Genomic DNA, 16,251 nt, shown 5'->3' with positions numbered 1-16,251 from the left:
TTGAATTTGAAGGAGAATAAGCATAGATCTCCTAGTGCTAGTGAAGCCATTTTGCTTCCATTGCAAAGGCCACTTTAAACTGCTAAAAGATATTGTAGCAAATATAAGAGGAGAGAAACACAAAACCTACCTCTGAAGATGAATCATATGAACTTGAAATGTCGGCACTGTTTCTCACTCCACAGATGCTGTCAAACCTGCTGAGTTTTTCTAGCATTTGCTGTTTTTATTTCACAAAACCTACCATTGGTTTTATATCCTTCTGTGCAATCTTAAAATCCCCTCACTGGAGCTTCAAACTTGGAGTTGTGTTGCCTCCACTATCTTATAGTGTGTGCTTGGAACTTGTCTGACTGATTTGGCTCCACAAAGTAGTGGTGGACAGAGCGTGCCAATGCCATCGTGTTTGTGTGTGTAACCCTGGACTAACCTTCAATATAACTTAAGGCTGTTGTCACCAATTGACTCTAACATCAATTTGGTGGTGGTTTACAAATAGGAAGTCAAAACATGTTCCGTCAATGGTGGATCATAATATTCTGATGCTGCCAAAACATATTCTGGTTAGAGAAGTGCAATTTCTTTTCCTCATATAGCCTATGAATTCACATTTCTCTCAATTAACATCACAGTTTTTCTGTCCATGCCAGAATTGACTAAGGAAGTCCCTCCTTATTTCACAGTCATTCATTCGTTCAGTTCTAATTTTTTAAGACTCGTTTTTGCTCCTTGACCCGTTTGGTTGTGCTACACTCCCCCTTTTCTGAATGGGGCCACAGCATGTCAGAAATGTGCTTCGTAAACTGGAAAAAATTCATGAGCAATGACGAAGGTAATCCTGTATATTTATTCAAGCATTTGTATGTTGAAGTTGAGAAATGCAACAAATCTGCCTCCCCCATGGACTCTTGGGGAGCTGTTTTTGAGTCAGATTGGGACCTGTTTCTGCAGTCACACTGCCACTTTTTGAATAGTGAAGCATTGCTGTGGATAAGGAATAATTTAAGAATTTAACGCCGTACATCTCCAAAAATCTGAGTGCCTCCCTTCCCCCCCTTTGTCCCCTATATCCTTTGTATTGTGCTGTAGAACTGACTAATAATATAGGAATAAAAACAAAAACAGAATTACCTGGAAAAACTCAGCAGGTCTGGCAGCATCGGCGGAGAAGAACAGAGTTGACGTTTCGAGTCCTCATGACCCTTCAGCAGAACTGGTTGAATCCAAGGAGAGGGGTGAAATATAAGCTGGTTTAAGTTGGGGGGGTGGGGTTGGGTGGGAGGAGAGAAGTGGAGGGGTGTGATGTGGTTGTAAGGACAAGCAAGCAGTGATAGGAGCAGATAATCAAAAGATGACACAGACAAAAGAACAAAAGAACACAGGTGTTGAAGGTGGTGATATTATCTAAACGAATGTGCTAATTAAGAATGGATGATAGGGCACTCAAGGTATAGCTCTAGTGGGGGTGGAAGGGCATAAAAGATTTAAAAATAATGGAAATAGGTGGGAAAAGAAAAATCTATATAAATTATTGGAAAAAACAAAAGGACGGAGGAAGAAACAGAAAGGGGATGGGGATGGAGGAGGGAGGTCAAGATCTAAATTTGTTGAATTCAATATTCAGTCCGGAATGCTGTAAAGTGCCTAGTCAGAAGATGAGGTGCTGTTCCTCCAGTTTGCGTTGGGCTTCACTGGAACAATGCAGCAAGCCAAGGACAGACATGTGGTCAAGAGAGCAGGGTGGAGTGTTAAAATGGCAAGCGACAGGGAGATTTGGGTCATTCTTGCGACAGACCTCAAGTGTTCTGCAAAGTGGTCGCCCAGTTTACGTTTGGTCTCTCCAATGTAGAGGAGACCGCATTGGGAGCAATGAATGCAGTAGACTAAGTTGGGGGAAATGCAAGTGAAATGCTGCTTCACTTGAAAGGAGTGTTTGGGCCCTTGGACAGTGAGGAGAGAGGAAGTGAAGGGGCAGGTGTTACATCTTTTGCGTGGGCATGGGGAGGTGCCATAGGTGGGGGTTGAGGAGTAGGAGGTGATGAAGGAGTGGACCAGGGTGGGACCCGGAGGCAACGATCCCTATGGAATGCCGACGGCGGTGGGGGGTGAAGGGAAGATGTGTTTGGTGGTGGCATCATGCTGGAGTTGGCGGAAATGGCGGAGGATGATCCTTTAGATGCTGAGGCTGGTGGGGTGATAAGTGAGGACAAGGGGGACCCTATCATGTTTCTGGGAGGGAGGAGAAGGCGTGAGGGCGGATGCGCGGGAGATGGGCCGGACACGGTTGAGGGCCCTATCAACGACCGTGGGTGGAAAACCTCGGTTAAGGAAGAAGGAGGACATGTCAGAGGAACTGTTTTTAAAGGTAGCGTCATCAGAACAGATGCGACGGAGGCAAAGGAACTGAGAGAATGGGATGGAGTCCTTACAGGAAGTGGGGTGTGAGGAGCTGTAGTCGAGGTAGCTGTGGGAGTCAGGAGGCTTGTAATGAATATTGGTGGACAGTCTATCACCAGAGATTGAGACAGAGAGGTCAAGGAAGGGAAGGGAAGTGTCGGAGATGGACCACGTGAAAATGATGGAGGGGTGGAGATTGGAAGCAAAATTAATACATTTTTCCAAGTCCCGACGAGAGCATGAAGCAGCACTGAAGTAATCATCGATGTACCAGAGAAAGAGTTGTGGAAGGGGGCCTGAGTAGGACTGGAACAAGGAATGTTCCGCATACCCCATAAAGAGACAGGTATAGCTGGAATAATATAGGAAGGTGGAGAAGATCCACAAATACTCTTCACCAGGTAGTGAGCGGCTATAAAATACCCAGGACAAGTTTAGGAAACAAAGCATAGAAGGGTTACAGTGGAGGTGGTTGACTTCTTTTGCAGTTGGTGTATGATCATAAAATAATTGAAAAGATTTTTTTTTAAAGTTTCACACTTGGAAATGGTATTATCAAACCAATATTGTGTTCAAGTTTATTTAATAAAATGCATCCAAAATCTTACTAGTTTTATTTTCAAGCCTGTGTAGTGACTCCTAGTCATGTAAGGTCCACACTCATTATTCAATAATTGTGTAGCTTTTATTCTTGTAACTGACCTACTTAGTTCTAGATTTTATTTTAAATCAGCATTGAATTCAGGTCACAGATGGGCAGATTGCAGGAGTTGGTGTTTCTGACCTGACCCAATTGAAATGCTAATGACCATGGTGAATTTGCAAGCTCATCGTTATTGTGACAGGAAGTTTATGCACCTCCTTTGTAATGTGCTGTAGAGCTGATAAATGATATAGAAAGATGCAGAAGATCCACAAATACTCTTCACTCTTAAGAATATCCATTACAACTTGCATTTATATAGTCTCTTCAATACAGCCACATTCCAAACACGTAAGAGGGAAAATAGACGACATGTTGAGTTAACCAAGAGTGGAGTTTTAAGGGTAACTTAAGCAATGTAAAGGGGTATAGGGAGGGATCTCCAGAAAGTAGAGGCTAAGCAACTGAAGGTACAGCCTGAAGGAAGGAATGCACAAGGCCAGAATGCGAAGAATGGAGAGTTTAGGTATAATGACTACTGTAGCCAGAATGCCCAGAAGCCAACATGTTCAAGAATGTCAGAAAGGCTCATAAAGGTGCCAGTCCAGCAGTACTTTGCAAAGAGTGAGTTTTGTGAGGGGAGGATTTGATGGGGAGAGCCGCGCAGAGGAAACAATTTACAATATTAGGTAGCATGGCAGCCAGGAAGGAATGTTGGGTGTCAGCATGTGATGGTCCCTTCAGGAAAGATTATGGGGTGGGGGCGGGGGAGTGATGGGGAAACTGGAAATAAGTGAACATGTTCCAACATCGGATTTACCATTTGCTACAGATATCTCAATGTAAAATGTAAATAGATTGAATTTTTTTAAGAAGCCAGTGACAAAATCTACACAATGCTTAATAGTAACAAATTGTTTTATTTTTATACAGTACTACAATAGGAAAGCATTGGGAGTCTGAATTGGCAACCTTAAAAACCAACAATGCTAAACTTACAGCAGCACTACTGGAGTCTACTGCCAATGTTAAACAGTGGAAACAGCAGCTCACTGCTTACCAGGACGAAGCAGAGCGACTACACAAACGCGTATGTATTGATGCACTGCATATGATTTCTGCCCACCAGTTGAATAGCACACATTGACAGTTATGGCAGGTTATAGTCTAATTATTTGAAACATTCTGTATACTGACTTAATCTTATCAATGTCTAGAAATGTAACGGAAATATTTCATTGAATATCAGTTTGTTTCAAAGTGGCCTTGTATTTTGATTTAAGATTTGAGGTCTAGTTCTAAATTTTTCAGAGTGAGTGAAGACTCCATGGTCTGACTGTACAACCAATCAGTAATTGAGTGAGACTAATAGTTATTTCTCAATTAGATATACAAATCCTTCCAGTGTTAGGATTAATTGACAGAACTGCAGTTCGCACTCTGGAAAAGTAACTTTCAGTAGCAGTTGCTATCTTCAATATCTCAGATTTTGTACATAGCTGCACCTCTTTTAGAATAGTCCTCAGGACAGATTTCTTTATCCTTAAAGGATCTGACTAAAGTTGATAGCTCCTGACTTTATCTGAAGATATTATATAAAAAAAAACTTGGGTAGGAAATAAACATTTCCCTAGTTCAGTGTTGCAAGCTGCATTTCAAAGGTTTTTCCGTTCTTATTTGAGGGACTGTACAGTATGATTGTTCAATGTGAAACCAATTAAAATTGTTCCTTTAATAGACGACATTAACTAAGTTATAAAGATTGGTAGACCATAGAGAATCATTGCAGACCCTCATTGGCCCTCACCATTTTTAGGGTAAATTATGGAATCTAGGTGATGAGTAAATAGTTAGATATCAGGTCAGAGTGACATTATTGGGCACTTTCATGTCACTTGAAACAGAGTCTGAAAGCCTTGTGACCATTTTTTAAAATAATTAATGGATAGTTGATGGGAATTTACTGCACTAAGATGGTATGGCAGTGTAAATCTTCTTGTTAAAAAACAAAAAACTGCGGATGCTGGAAATCCAAAACAAAAGCAGAATTATCTGCCAGACCTGCTGAGTTTTTCCAGGTAATTCTGTTTTTGTTTTAAATCTTCTTGTGTCTATTGCACACAAATCTGTTTCATTGATTAAGTCCATGCCCTTGATTTTTTTTTTAAACAGCAATTGGCGTTATGACAGGAGCTACATGTAAAGTGGTGTTTTACATTGGTGTTCCAACAAAGGAAAATGCAGGTCTGGCTTCCCTGCCCGTACTGCTTAAATTGCCAGTCCACAGTATTGCTGTGAGGAAGTCAGTTGCCTTCATACAACGAGGAGGAAGATAATTTAGCTCCAAGGTTGTTCTAGTAGTTTCCAGCCGTCAATTCTGACAGACCAGGTTGCACATTTATCTGCTTGTGTTATTGTTAACATGTGGGCTGGGGTGATGAGCTCATCCTCACAAAAGCACAGAACTGTCTACTGGAAATTGAACGTGTTTTTATAAACTAAGAAGTGGGGGTCATAACTTATGCAAATTATTTCTAAACACTTGTCTAAGTTGAAGTTTCACTTTCGTGCAATGTGCACATATTTTTCAGAACGTTGGGAAGTAAGAAATGATTTGCAAGATAGGAAAGGGGCTAACTGCTTAACTATTGGATAATGCTGCTGTAATATCCTTAAAATGGTTAAGTTTTCACTCAAAAAATCTTGTCTTAGGCCAGACCTTGTGCCCTACTTTACATGTAGCTCCTGTGCTTGTGGATTGAAGTTATTGTACTGAAATATATGGCTAGCCCCTGAGTCAAACTAATGTGTGGCCCCTGCAAAGTGCAGCTGTGGACAAAATATTTTGTGCTCGTGCTGAATTAATCATTTTTGCTAATAATCAAAAAAACTTTTCACAAAAGTATACAAGAATCATTATTGGACTTGCATTTAGAATGGAATGTTAAGGTAACATTCACTGTTCAGCAGAAACTGAACTAGGCTGGGAATTATGCAGGGAGTAACTCAGCACCTGACTCCCCAAAGCCTGTCCTCCATCTACAAGGCACAAGTCAGGAGTGTGATGGAATAGTCTCCACTTGCCTGGATGAGTGCAGCTCCATGAACACCTACAACCCAAGGCAAAGCAGTCCGATTGGTTGGCACTCCATCCGCCTTCGACATTCACTCCCACCACAACTGATGCACTGTGGCAGCAGTGTGTACCATCGACAAGATGCACTGCAGTAACTTGCAAAGGCTCCTGTGACAGCACCTTCCAAACCCACAGTCTGTACCACCTAGAAGGACAAGGGCAGCAGATACATGGGAACACCACCATCCTGAATTGGAAATATATCACCGTTCCTTCTGTCACTTGATCAAATTCTGGAGCTCCCTAACAGCAATGTGGGTGTACCTACACCACATGGACTGCAACGGTTCAAGGCGACAGCTCACCACCACATTCTTGGGGGCAATTGTAGATGTACAATAAATGCTGGCATAGCCAGCAACTCCCACACCCCGTGAAAGAATATCTAAGTGTTGACGGGAAGAGAGCTTGTTTCTAGTTTGAAATGTAGAAACAGGTCTTAAAGTTAGTTATTATAAATATACATGATCAAAAGGCTTTAATCTTTTCATAGAATTAAATGTAAGAATTGTGCAAACTTATGACCTGTCAGGAGCAAGAATTGTGGGAGAATGTGGACCTTAATACACCTTGACCATTGTAGTGTCTGAGTAGTAAACATGTGTTGTATAGTGCCTGGGGGGATTGTTTGTCGTCCTCATGAACAAATCTTGTTGTGAATAGCTCAAATTCCTTCTGGTGTAAAAAATGTGGAATGATTACTTCATGCCATAAACTGAACAGGCTGCTGCTCAGCTTTGCTAAGCATATTGGTGAAGTGTTTGAGCAGAAATTGTTTCCTGCTGTAGAGCAGGAATTTAAAATTCGATACTTTGTTTACGTGCCATCAGCTAATTCCAGAAAGTATAGCTGGCACATGTATCAAATTGCATGGCTAATGTCATTAGGACGAGTTTTATTTGTTGATCCGAGTTAACTATTTACTGGAGACTACCAAGGAAACAAGAAGTAAAAGGGTCTGGTTTTCAGTTTGGTGAGTCTGCCCCCTTGTGTTTAAACATCTTTTCCAGTGTAATGAATGGGAAATCGTTTTGCAGTTTTTGGTCCTTTTTATATTCACACAATCTGATATTTAACTGGAAATTGTTTCTTTATTTAATCTATACTCATAAATAGGGCAGAATATTGAAGAGAACTGTGTTGAGCTGGAGCGTTTGTACATGCTTACTTGAATTTCTTTAATATATTTTAGTAGTTAGTAATCTTTAGAGTATTGAACAATTAGTAAGATTTAGCATCTCTTCACGACCGCACCCCACCATGAACAAAATAGTTCTAACAATAGCAAGATCTTCATAGTTACATTTTTAAGTTACATTTGTATAGTTAATTACCATATTTATGGTGGGGAATTCAATTATTATTTTGATCAGAATTGTACGTACTGATTACACTCCATTAGAATGTATACAATTTGCCATTTGGAGCAACAAATGTGCTTTGTTAAGTATTTACCTTATTCGGTTTCAGCAGTGTGTTTAATACAAATCATCCTCTGGCATAGTTCCAATGTGCTACTAAAAATATAGTTGAGTGCAGGAATGATATTGAGGGAGGAAGAGCAGCAACTTGAAACAAAAACAAGGTCCAGGAACTGCCCTGCATTCAGTCGATAAAAAAAGAAAGACTGCTTTTAACATTTTGGATGTGTAACCTTTTTAACATACTGAAATAAAGTTAACACACCCAAAATGCCAAAACCTGCCTTTTCCCCATTTACAGATGTTGGTGATCTGCTATGTATTTCCAGCATTTTGCCAGCATAAAGAATAGAGGGTGTGCACCCAAATGCTAAACCGGTTTGTGAAATGTAGTTTGTTGCTTTTTTGTCTGGAGTGAGGGAACAATACACATGTTCTAATGCGTTGAATAATAGTAAACTGGAGTGGCAAATGGCAAAGGAAATCCGTTATGTTGAAAAGAGAGAACAATTATTAAACTCACTCAATGATTTGAGCAGAGGACAATCAAGTTATCTGGCTAATGAAAAATGTGCATGAACTGGCTCCCTTCCGTTTTAACTCATTTCCCTTTGTTCTCCTTATCACAAACCCAGATGCAGAAGCCCCTAAGCTAAGTTTTCTACATGATTTAAAAATGGTCAAGTGTGTTACTTTGTGTAGTAATGGTAGCAGTAAAATATAATTTTTTAAAGCCTGCACTGATTCTGTTTTCCTTATAATATAGAATCCTAGAAACCCAGCGCATGGTGATTTATTAGAATTTTGGTCCAAACTGTTGAAATTCCATATATGAGAACACGAGTCACAAGATTTGCCCTGTGACCCAGCTACACAATTAGAAAAGATCATGGCTGATCTGAGTGTGGCCTCAACTCCACTTTCATATCTGCCCCCTGTAACCACTTGTCTGTCAAAAATCTATCTAACTCTGCCTTGAATATATTCAATGACCCAGCTTCCACTCTTCTCTGGGGAAGAGAATTCCATAAACAGATGATCATCTGAGAGGAAAAAATTATTTTTTATTTTGTTTTACATTTTGGAATAACTGTCTTTAATATTTCAGTGAAAAATATGTTTTCTCATTTTGATTTTCTGCATTCAGGTTTCTGAACTTGAATGTCTGAGTGGGCAGGCAAATGTGCTTAAAACACACAAAACTGAACTGAACAGGACAATAGAAGAACTAGAGGCACAGATGAAGGACAAAGAGGAGGTAAGGGCAAAATATATCTTCTTCCACCTTCCTCTATTGACATTGGTTGGAACATTAGAAATATGTGCATGATTATAAATTAAATTCAAAAAATTCAAACAAAAAACAAGCTGGTGGGCTTGATCAAATAAATGTATAATCACATGGTGTTCTATCACATTGAATAAATGGCTTAATAAGTGGCAACACTGCTTGGAGCATTTTACAAACAATGAAAATGTAAAACAAAATACTTGATGCATACCTAAGGAGATCTAAAAAAGTAAATTACTTTCACCAAATATATAATTCAAATCTGCATACATTACCTACATGTTGTTGAAACTCGTAGTGCAATTCATTGTCAGAATAGCTCAAAGCATTTCATAAATGGTGTGTACATTATTATTCTATTAAATTTGATGGGCGGAATCACCCCAGATTCTCACTAAATGTGGTAGCGGGCGGAAGAAAGAATGTCTTATCCAACCACCGCAATGGCAGCTTTTCACACTGTTTCATCCCAATCCCGCCTCATTAATCATACATTCCCAGGAAACAAGCTGTTTTGATGGCATTTGCCTGCCATGCTGTCACCTCGCCGCTTCATCATGCCAAGTGCCATATTTAAACTGCAGCCGCGCACACACACCTCCGTGCTCCCAGCCCTGGACTGCTGCACAGAAGATATGGCCCTGAAAGGCAAGAAGACTGCAGCCCCCCCCCAATTCAGTGACACATCCCTGGAACACCTTTTGGACACTGGAGGCTCACCATGATGTCCTCTGGCTGCAGGAGGTCCAGCAATCTCTCTACTCCAGCTTGGTAGGTGATGGCAGTGGTGATCAGTGCCAATGCTGCACAGAAGAGGTTAGCCATCCAATGCAAATAGAGGATGAAAGATCTCATCTGTGCTGTCAGGGTAAGGCAACCATCTCATCACTCTAAACTCTCACACTCACAAGCTCATCACACATTCACTGGCATCTCACTCACTGCCAGCTCAAGGAATGACATCACTCACTTTCTGTCACTCACGCCCTCAGAACTCCATCTGGCCTCATCTCTGGAGACTGCCTCCTCAGCCCTCACTACCTTGAGGCCCCCTGCACAAATCAACAGGTGCCCCCACACACACCCTGCGATATCCCCTTCCCCAGTACAGCCCTCATCCTGCAACTTCTTCCCTTTCCTGAGGCCACTTCCCCAAGCAAGCCCTAGCCCTGCTGTCGTTGAAAAGCCAACCCCTCCTTATGACTGATCTGGTAGGTATAGACCTGCCCGTGAGCTCCCCCTAACAGTGACATGGTGCTACCTGTGAAGCCTGGCACTGATGACCGTGAGTGCTGCCCGAAGCAAGGTAGGTAAACAAACCTCAAAATCCCAAGCGAACTGCTGTTCGCCAGGTACACATCACTTATGTACAGCTGTGAAACATGTCGGTGTGCAACAAGTCAGTGTACAATCACACCAGCGTACTCGGATGATCCGGGGTGGGGGGATGATTCCAGCTTACTGGGTTTATAATATGTATCTGTATTACAATGAAGTTTCCAATGACCGACAAACACGCCCACCACCAATGGGCACAGAACATTCCGCCCCGAGTATGTTAGCGATAACTGAACACAATAAAATCTGAATTGAGAAAATGACAAATGTTCTTCTGTTGTGTTCTTTGATTTTTCTTTGATTCAGTAAATTACTTGAAGGAATACATAGAAATTACAACATGGAAACAGACTATTTGCCCCACCTAGTTCCATGTCAGTTTATGCAACACCAGCAAATAGTACAAATCACATTTAAACCACAAAATTCCCCTATCCCTGAAGTCCCCTTGCCTTTATCTACCTGACTATTCTAAAGCCTCAATATCCTTCCCATAATAAGGATCCCAATACTATAATGTTTAATATGGTCTCACTAAGATCTCATGGTTTTTAGAATTCTAGATTTTATTTCAAAGCATAGAACTTATCAGTCCAAAATTGCCAAGGGTGATATTGGCATTGCATGCCATAAGTTAGACCATTGTACTCCCTGATCCTCCAATGTCCAATTGACACAACTTACTGGAAAACTGATTAGGCTGCACTGAGCCTATTGTTGAGTCAGAAGCAGCACATATACACAAGGTACCACAATGGACAACAAATGGAACAATGGGTTTATTGAATGCTTCCATAAAAGTAACTGTTCATTAACTATTTGGAGTTAAAAACAGATAAAGATATTGAAGACTGTTGGCTTTTGACTTGGTAAATAAATGTTTGGACAGCCAGATATTCTCCCTGACAGACTTAATATTGTTTGAGTTTGTGTGCTAAGCATGGTTTGCAACCGGTAATGATACACAGTTGGGGACTGCAGAGTTAAGGGACAGCTTGTATATATGGGCCCAGATTTATATATTTATAAAATGCAGCCCTGTTTTTTGTTTTGGGATTCAAGATCAAGACAACATTACGCACTCAGAAAATTTAAAGTTTAATGATAAAACTATTGTACATCTATATTTGAGTATAGCTGAAAAAAGAGACTTGCTGTCGAAGCTTTTCACCTTGCATTCATCAGGACAGATGCAAGAATACCAAATCTCAAAGGGAACAGCAATTTACAGTGCATGAGAAGAGGGTACTGATTGGTTGCCAAGCGGACTCTGATTGGTAGAGGCAGGGAGAATACCATGGAGAATGCACCAGGGAACAGTTAACTGCGAAATTTTTGTTTAAATACAAATCAGGCAAGTCAACTCTGGTCAAGGCATTACCCATGGGGAATGAACCAGGGAATGGCTGTCCCCTAAGTTTTTGTTTAGTTGAGAAAGGTGAAATGCATGGACGTTATTTTTGTTTGCAAAGGACAGAGGCCTGTGTGTAAATATATGAAGCTCATAGAGTGAGTCAGTGAGCCACACTGCGAGCCCAACTGAATCTTAAATTGGCTGTTATTGTAATTAGCACAATTGGGATTGGACAATACTGGCTAAATAATCGCTGGATCACATCTAATTTTGAGTTTTACAAGCATGGGCTGGTTGGGTGCAGTCAATGGTTTGCCTGTTGTGAACAGCCGAAGGGTCATGCTGATGATACGATCCACGAGTCATTGGGATGTATGGTGTACATGCGTGGCATCACACCTGCACTGAAATTCATGCCATATTGTTCATTTGTGTGGTAGGCTGAATGTCTTTTTAGCTTGACTGCAACATTCTGTTAGTAGACAGTACCACAGAGTTTTTACTGTGTTGTAGCAGGGTGAAACAGCTAGCTTGCTCACATTTTTGAGACCCCTTGCCCTTCCAAGGTAATCTGCAGTAGCCTGGACACTTTTCAGGACCAAAGTTGGCGGTGACTTTGTATGTCTTTATCTGCTGAAATTTATGATCAAGATATCAATATGCTAAATAGTTATCTTTGATATTGGCAACCTGCTGAACAATTGAAAACATTTACTGATTCTGAGCCCTCCAGCATAATCCTGTAATCCACTCGTGCCATTCTGTAGCAGCCTTAATCAACATAGCATTAATTTGGCAGATTTGTGGTCACCATTGATTTTGATTGATGGAGGGTGGTAGGTAGAGTTGCTTTAACTGTTTTTGTAAGTGTCTGTATGGAATGGTGCAAAAATGCCAGGGAATTATGGCATAGTAATACTCCATAATTGCCTGGAACTTCTGCATACACTGGTGCAAGTTTTCAGTAAATTCTGGCTTTATTAAAATTATAGCTTTATTCACCTGAGAAACAGGAGTCTATAATGTTCTGTAAACTTGTAGTTCCATAAACCTCTGCTCTTTCACAGTGCCAAGCCTGCTTCCATTCAGAGTTTTATTGCTGTTTTCCCAAAATGCATCACCTAATGACATCAAATTCCATCTGTTGCTCCTTAACCATTTCCTCCAGCTTATCTATAACTAATTAAGAAATTAACTTCACCTGTAAAGGATGAGGGGTCTCACATTGCCAACAATGCTCTTTGTTCAGTATATTTTTGAAAAAACTTATTGCTCTTGTGATGCTTTTGAAATTGTTTTCTCCTACATTCTCTTTGCTTGCCTTATTCCTTATTTTCTGATATCTACTTTTAATTTTTTTTCAAATAAATATATATAGAATGTTCAGATTTTTAGAATCTTGTCACATTCTACATTGCACTCGTTGATGAAAGTGCACTAATTGCTGCATTTACTTTTGTACTCATTTGAGTAACGTTGTTTACATATATCCTGTGTAATCTAATGTTCATTTACTTGCATATCCCATTGATCGGGTGTGAAATCTGTTCTAATAGCTTAATTTCTTACAGCAACTTAACTTACATTTTATATTTACAAAAGTAACAATTCTGCTCTAAAGCAAGCACTCCATGGGATTAGGGAAAGAAATATAAGTACAAAATTATAACACATTAAGCATCTTGCAGGTGCCATAGCACTATATGTTACAGTAATTTACTTTGAAGTACGCTTGCTGTCATATAAATGAATATGCCAGCCATTTTGCACACAGCAAGGTCTTGGTGAATCTAATTTCGGTGCTCATTAAGGGAACAACGTGGGCATGGCACTGAAAGGACGGTTTCCTACTTGTTGAAGAACATGGCCTCTTAATTCCATCTGAGCCACGCAAACAGAAGTGTAGGGCCTTAGTTGACTTTGAAGAATGGCATTACAACACTTCCAGAATACAGCGCCATTTTGTAGACCAAGATTGCATCCAAGTCTAGGAATAGAACTGGAACAAAAACAGCATTGTAATTCAGAAGTATGAGTGCTAGCAACCAAATAAAGAATGGGTTAAATACCATTTGCATGCAAGATCTGGGTGCATACTCCAAAATCTATAACAAAAGGATAGTATAGTTTGCCAAAATTATTTGGTGAAAGTTTCTGCTTATTAAAATTTGCTTCACGTTAATTCCTCCCATTACCAGTCTAATTTTAGAATATTTGACTCTTGCAAGCAGTAAGAAATAAAAATACAGTTCTTTACAGAGAAAATTGAATCTTCAGAAAATGATTACTAGTGCAGGCACCAGCATGTTGACTTGGCTTAACCACTTTTTAATATGATCACTGATGCTAACATCCCTTTTTAGGAAATTGAGCGACTGAAGAAGGACATTGAAGGCGCTAAGGAGCTGGAAGCACAGAGGGACACACTGTCACAGCAATTACAGGTAGGTGTTACAGCTGATCCACCACCATTCAGATTTCTTGGTCATTCGTGTGTTACTTCCCTATAGATCCTGACTTCTGCCATCTACTGTATTATACCTCTTTTAGTCAGAAGTGTGCACTATCCAGATTATAAATTTTTTCTATTGCTCAATATAAATTTCTAAACAATCAATAGTGCCTTCTGTTAACCATGTAATAACATTCCAAGATGATTGTGCTTCCTTTATCAAGGAAGACTGAGGTTGTAGGGAAGAATGGGGGTCAAAAATACTTGATCCTGCATTGCATCTCCTGTCAATGGAGACACTGATGTAGGATGTATGTCATTAACTAAATGGCAAATATTGATCTTCAATATTCCACCAAATGTGTCTGTGGGCTGAAGCCTTTTTCCAAAAATCACCATTCTTTGGTAGTGCTTGTGAAATGCAAACATTGCTTGGAGAGTTTTATAATGCACTAAATAATTTCAAGGGGGCAGAACTGGAACTTCCAGTTGCCTACAATTTAATTTTTTCGTGTTATGCAAGATGGCCTGGATTTGGAAAGTGAAGCACATGAGCAGCAGTTGGCAGAATCAGCAACTAGTGTGCAGTCATTGCATTCATCTGTTTATAATCCACTACTGGTAGCCTTTTGACCCATATCTTTTTTGTGTGTTTTAAATTAATCAGCTCTGAATCCTAAGGGGTAAGAGTATTGACTATGGACACGGTATGCCCTATTGTGTTCTTAACATTAATGAAACCATTTTCGAACACTGACAGCATAATTTCACCCTTGTTATTCATGAATAGGTGCTATCTATAATCGTTCTTGGCAGTGGGTAAGGGTCTTACTTGTGCAAGATATAGTAGGTGCTCTGTGGTGAAATGACTGTAGAAAGGGGTTAGTTCTTTTATGGCAGAGCATGTACTACAACTTGGAATGCAGTTTGAGGAAGTTAGATGAAGCTAAACTTCAGTTTCCAGAAACCCTTCCAAAATTCTTGCAAAAAAAAGTCTTGTGAATACAGAAAAGCCAATGCCATTTCTGTTAAATGAGGCAGCAGCCTCTAAACTCAAGATCGTAAATTCATAGGACCAAAACCTTAGGGGCATTCAGGCCCATCTTAAAGTTCAGGAACTTTTTTTAATCCAAGATAGCTTTTGACCAACTTTTTGACTCTGGGACATACCGTGTGCTGACCTTATCTATTTCTTGCACTTTCAGAGTAATGTCAGTTTCTCCAATTTTAAGTTGTGAATGCTTATTATAAATGAACAATTTTTTTCTCCCCCTTTTTTTTTTGCTCAGTGCCAGCTAGCGATAGTTTTCTTGGAATGCAGTTCCATTAAAGGAATGTAGGTGTTCTTGTGGTTGTTTGGTTATAGTAGCTTCCACTTTCTGTCCATTCTTTAAAGAATGCTTTTGTTTCTAAAGTAAGCCAGTATCCTTATTGCAATTAAATAGCTTTCTAGATCTTTGTTCTTCCAGTTGCTGATACCAGCTCTGTATACTTATAGTTAGGGAAGGCATTCTTGACGAAATGCAAGCAAATCTTGAGCTCTACAGCACCTATGCCACTTGAGAAAGGCTGTCTACTCAAGCTTGCCAAGCTACTTCAGACAACATGTAGACTGATCAATCTACCACGAATTACATAATAAAAAATGTCTGAGGAAAAGATTTCATAAGCCCTCATATTGGAAGAAAGATTTGAAGGGTCACTGCTTTTATTGCCAAGCATCCTTCACCCTGCTTATATCACTAACCCAAAATGGTGCTAATTTAAAGCCCTTTCTTTCAAGAAAGAGCAATAAAGGTAGATTCTGCTATGTGTTGTCTGAAATTGTTCTGTGCTTTCCATTTCTTTTCTTACCCTGTATTCAGGACCAAAATAGAACAATATAGCAAATACAAAGTACGCACATTTTCTGGTTTCCTAAACGCATTCTATATAGAGCAAATAGAGCAATATAGTAACTATTGATGTTAGTTTCATTTTTATTCTTGTAATTTTTAATATTCTTCTATATTTATAACTTTGAAACCTAGTTTGTATTGTAACTCATTAAGCTGTTAAGATTGCACTTGGATAACTCAAACTTCAAGAAACCTTGGTCCAGGTCTGTATTCAGAATGCATGCCCAAAGCTACATGAGAGCTAACTTTTGGTCTTGAGTATAGAAGCTATTTGCTTTGAAAGATCACAGACTAGCAAATTTGCCTGGAAGTATGAAGGAA

The 16,251-nt window shown here is 39.8% G+C and overlaps 1 protein-coding gene across 1 annotated transcript in view; it reads left to right on the top strand.

Moving 5' to 3' along the window:
* LOC121277138 (homer protein homolog 1-like) overlaps positions 1-16,251 on the top strand; it is an 88,444-nt gene that overhangs the window by 51,020 nt on the left and 21,173 nt on the right. Inside the window, exons 6-8 of the mRNA XM_041186201.1 lie at positions 3,974-4,130; positions 8,745-8,855; positions 13,944-14,024. Coding sequence (XP_041042135.1) covers positions 3,974-4,130; positions 8,745-8,855; positions 13,944-14,024 — 349 coding nt within the window. The remainder of the gene's footprint in view (positions 1-3,973; positions 4,131-8,744; positions 8,856-13,943; positions 14,025-16,251) is intronic.

Source organism: Carcharodon carcharias, chromosome 4 (genome assembly GCF_017639515.1).
Source record: "Carcharodon carcharias isolate sCarCar2 chromosome 4, sCarCar2.pri, whole genome shotgun sequence".
Classification (NCBI taxonomy): Eukaryota; Metazoa; Chordata; class Chondrichthyes; order Lamniformes; family Lamnidae; genus Carcharodon; species Carcharodon carcharias.
This window is presented reverse-complemented; position numbering and strand designations above follow the sequence as displayed.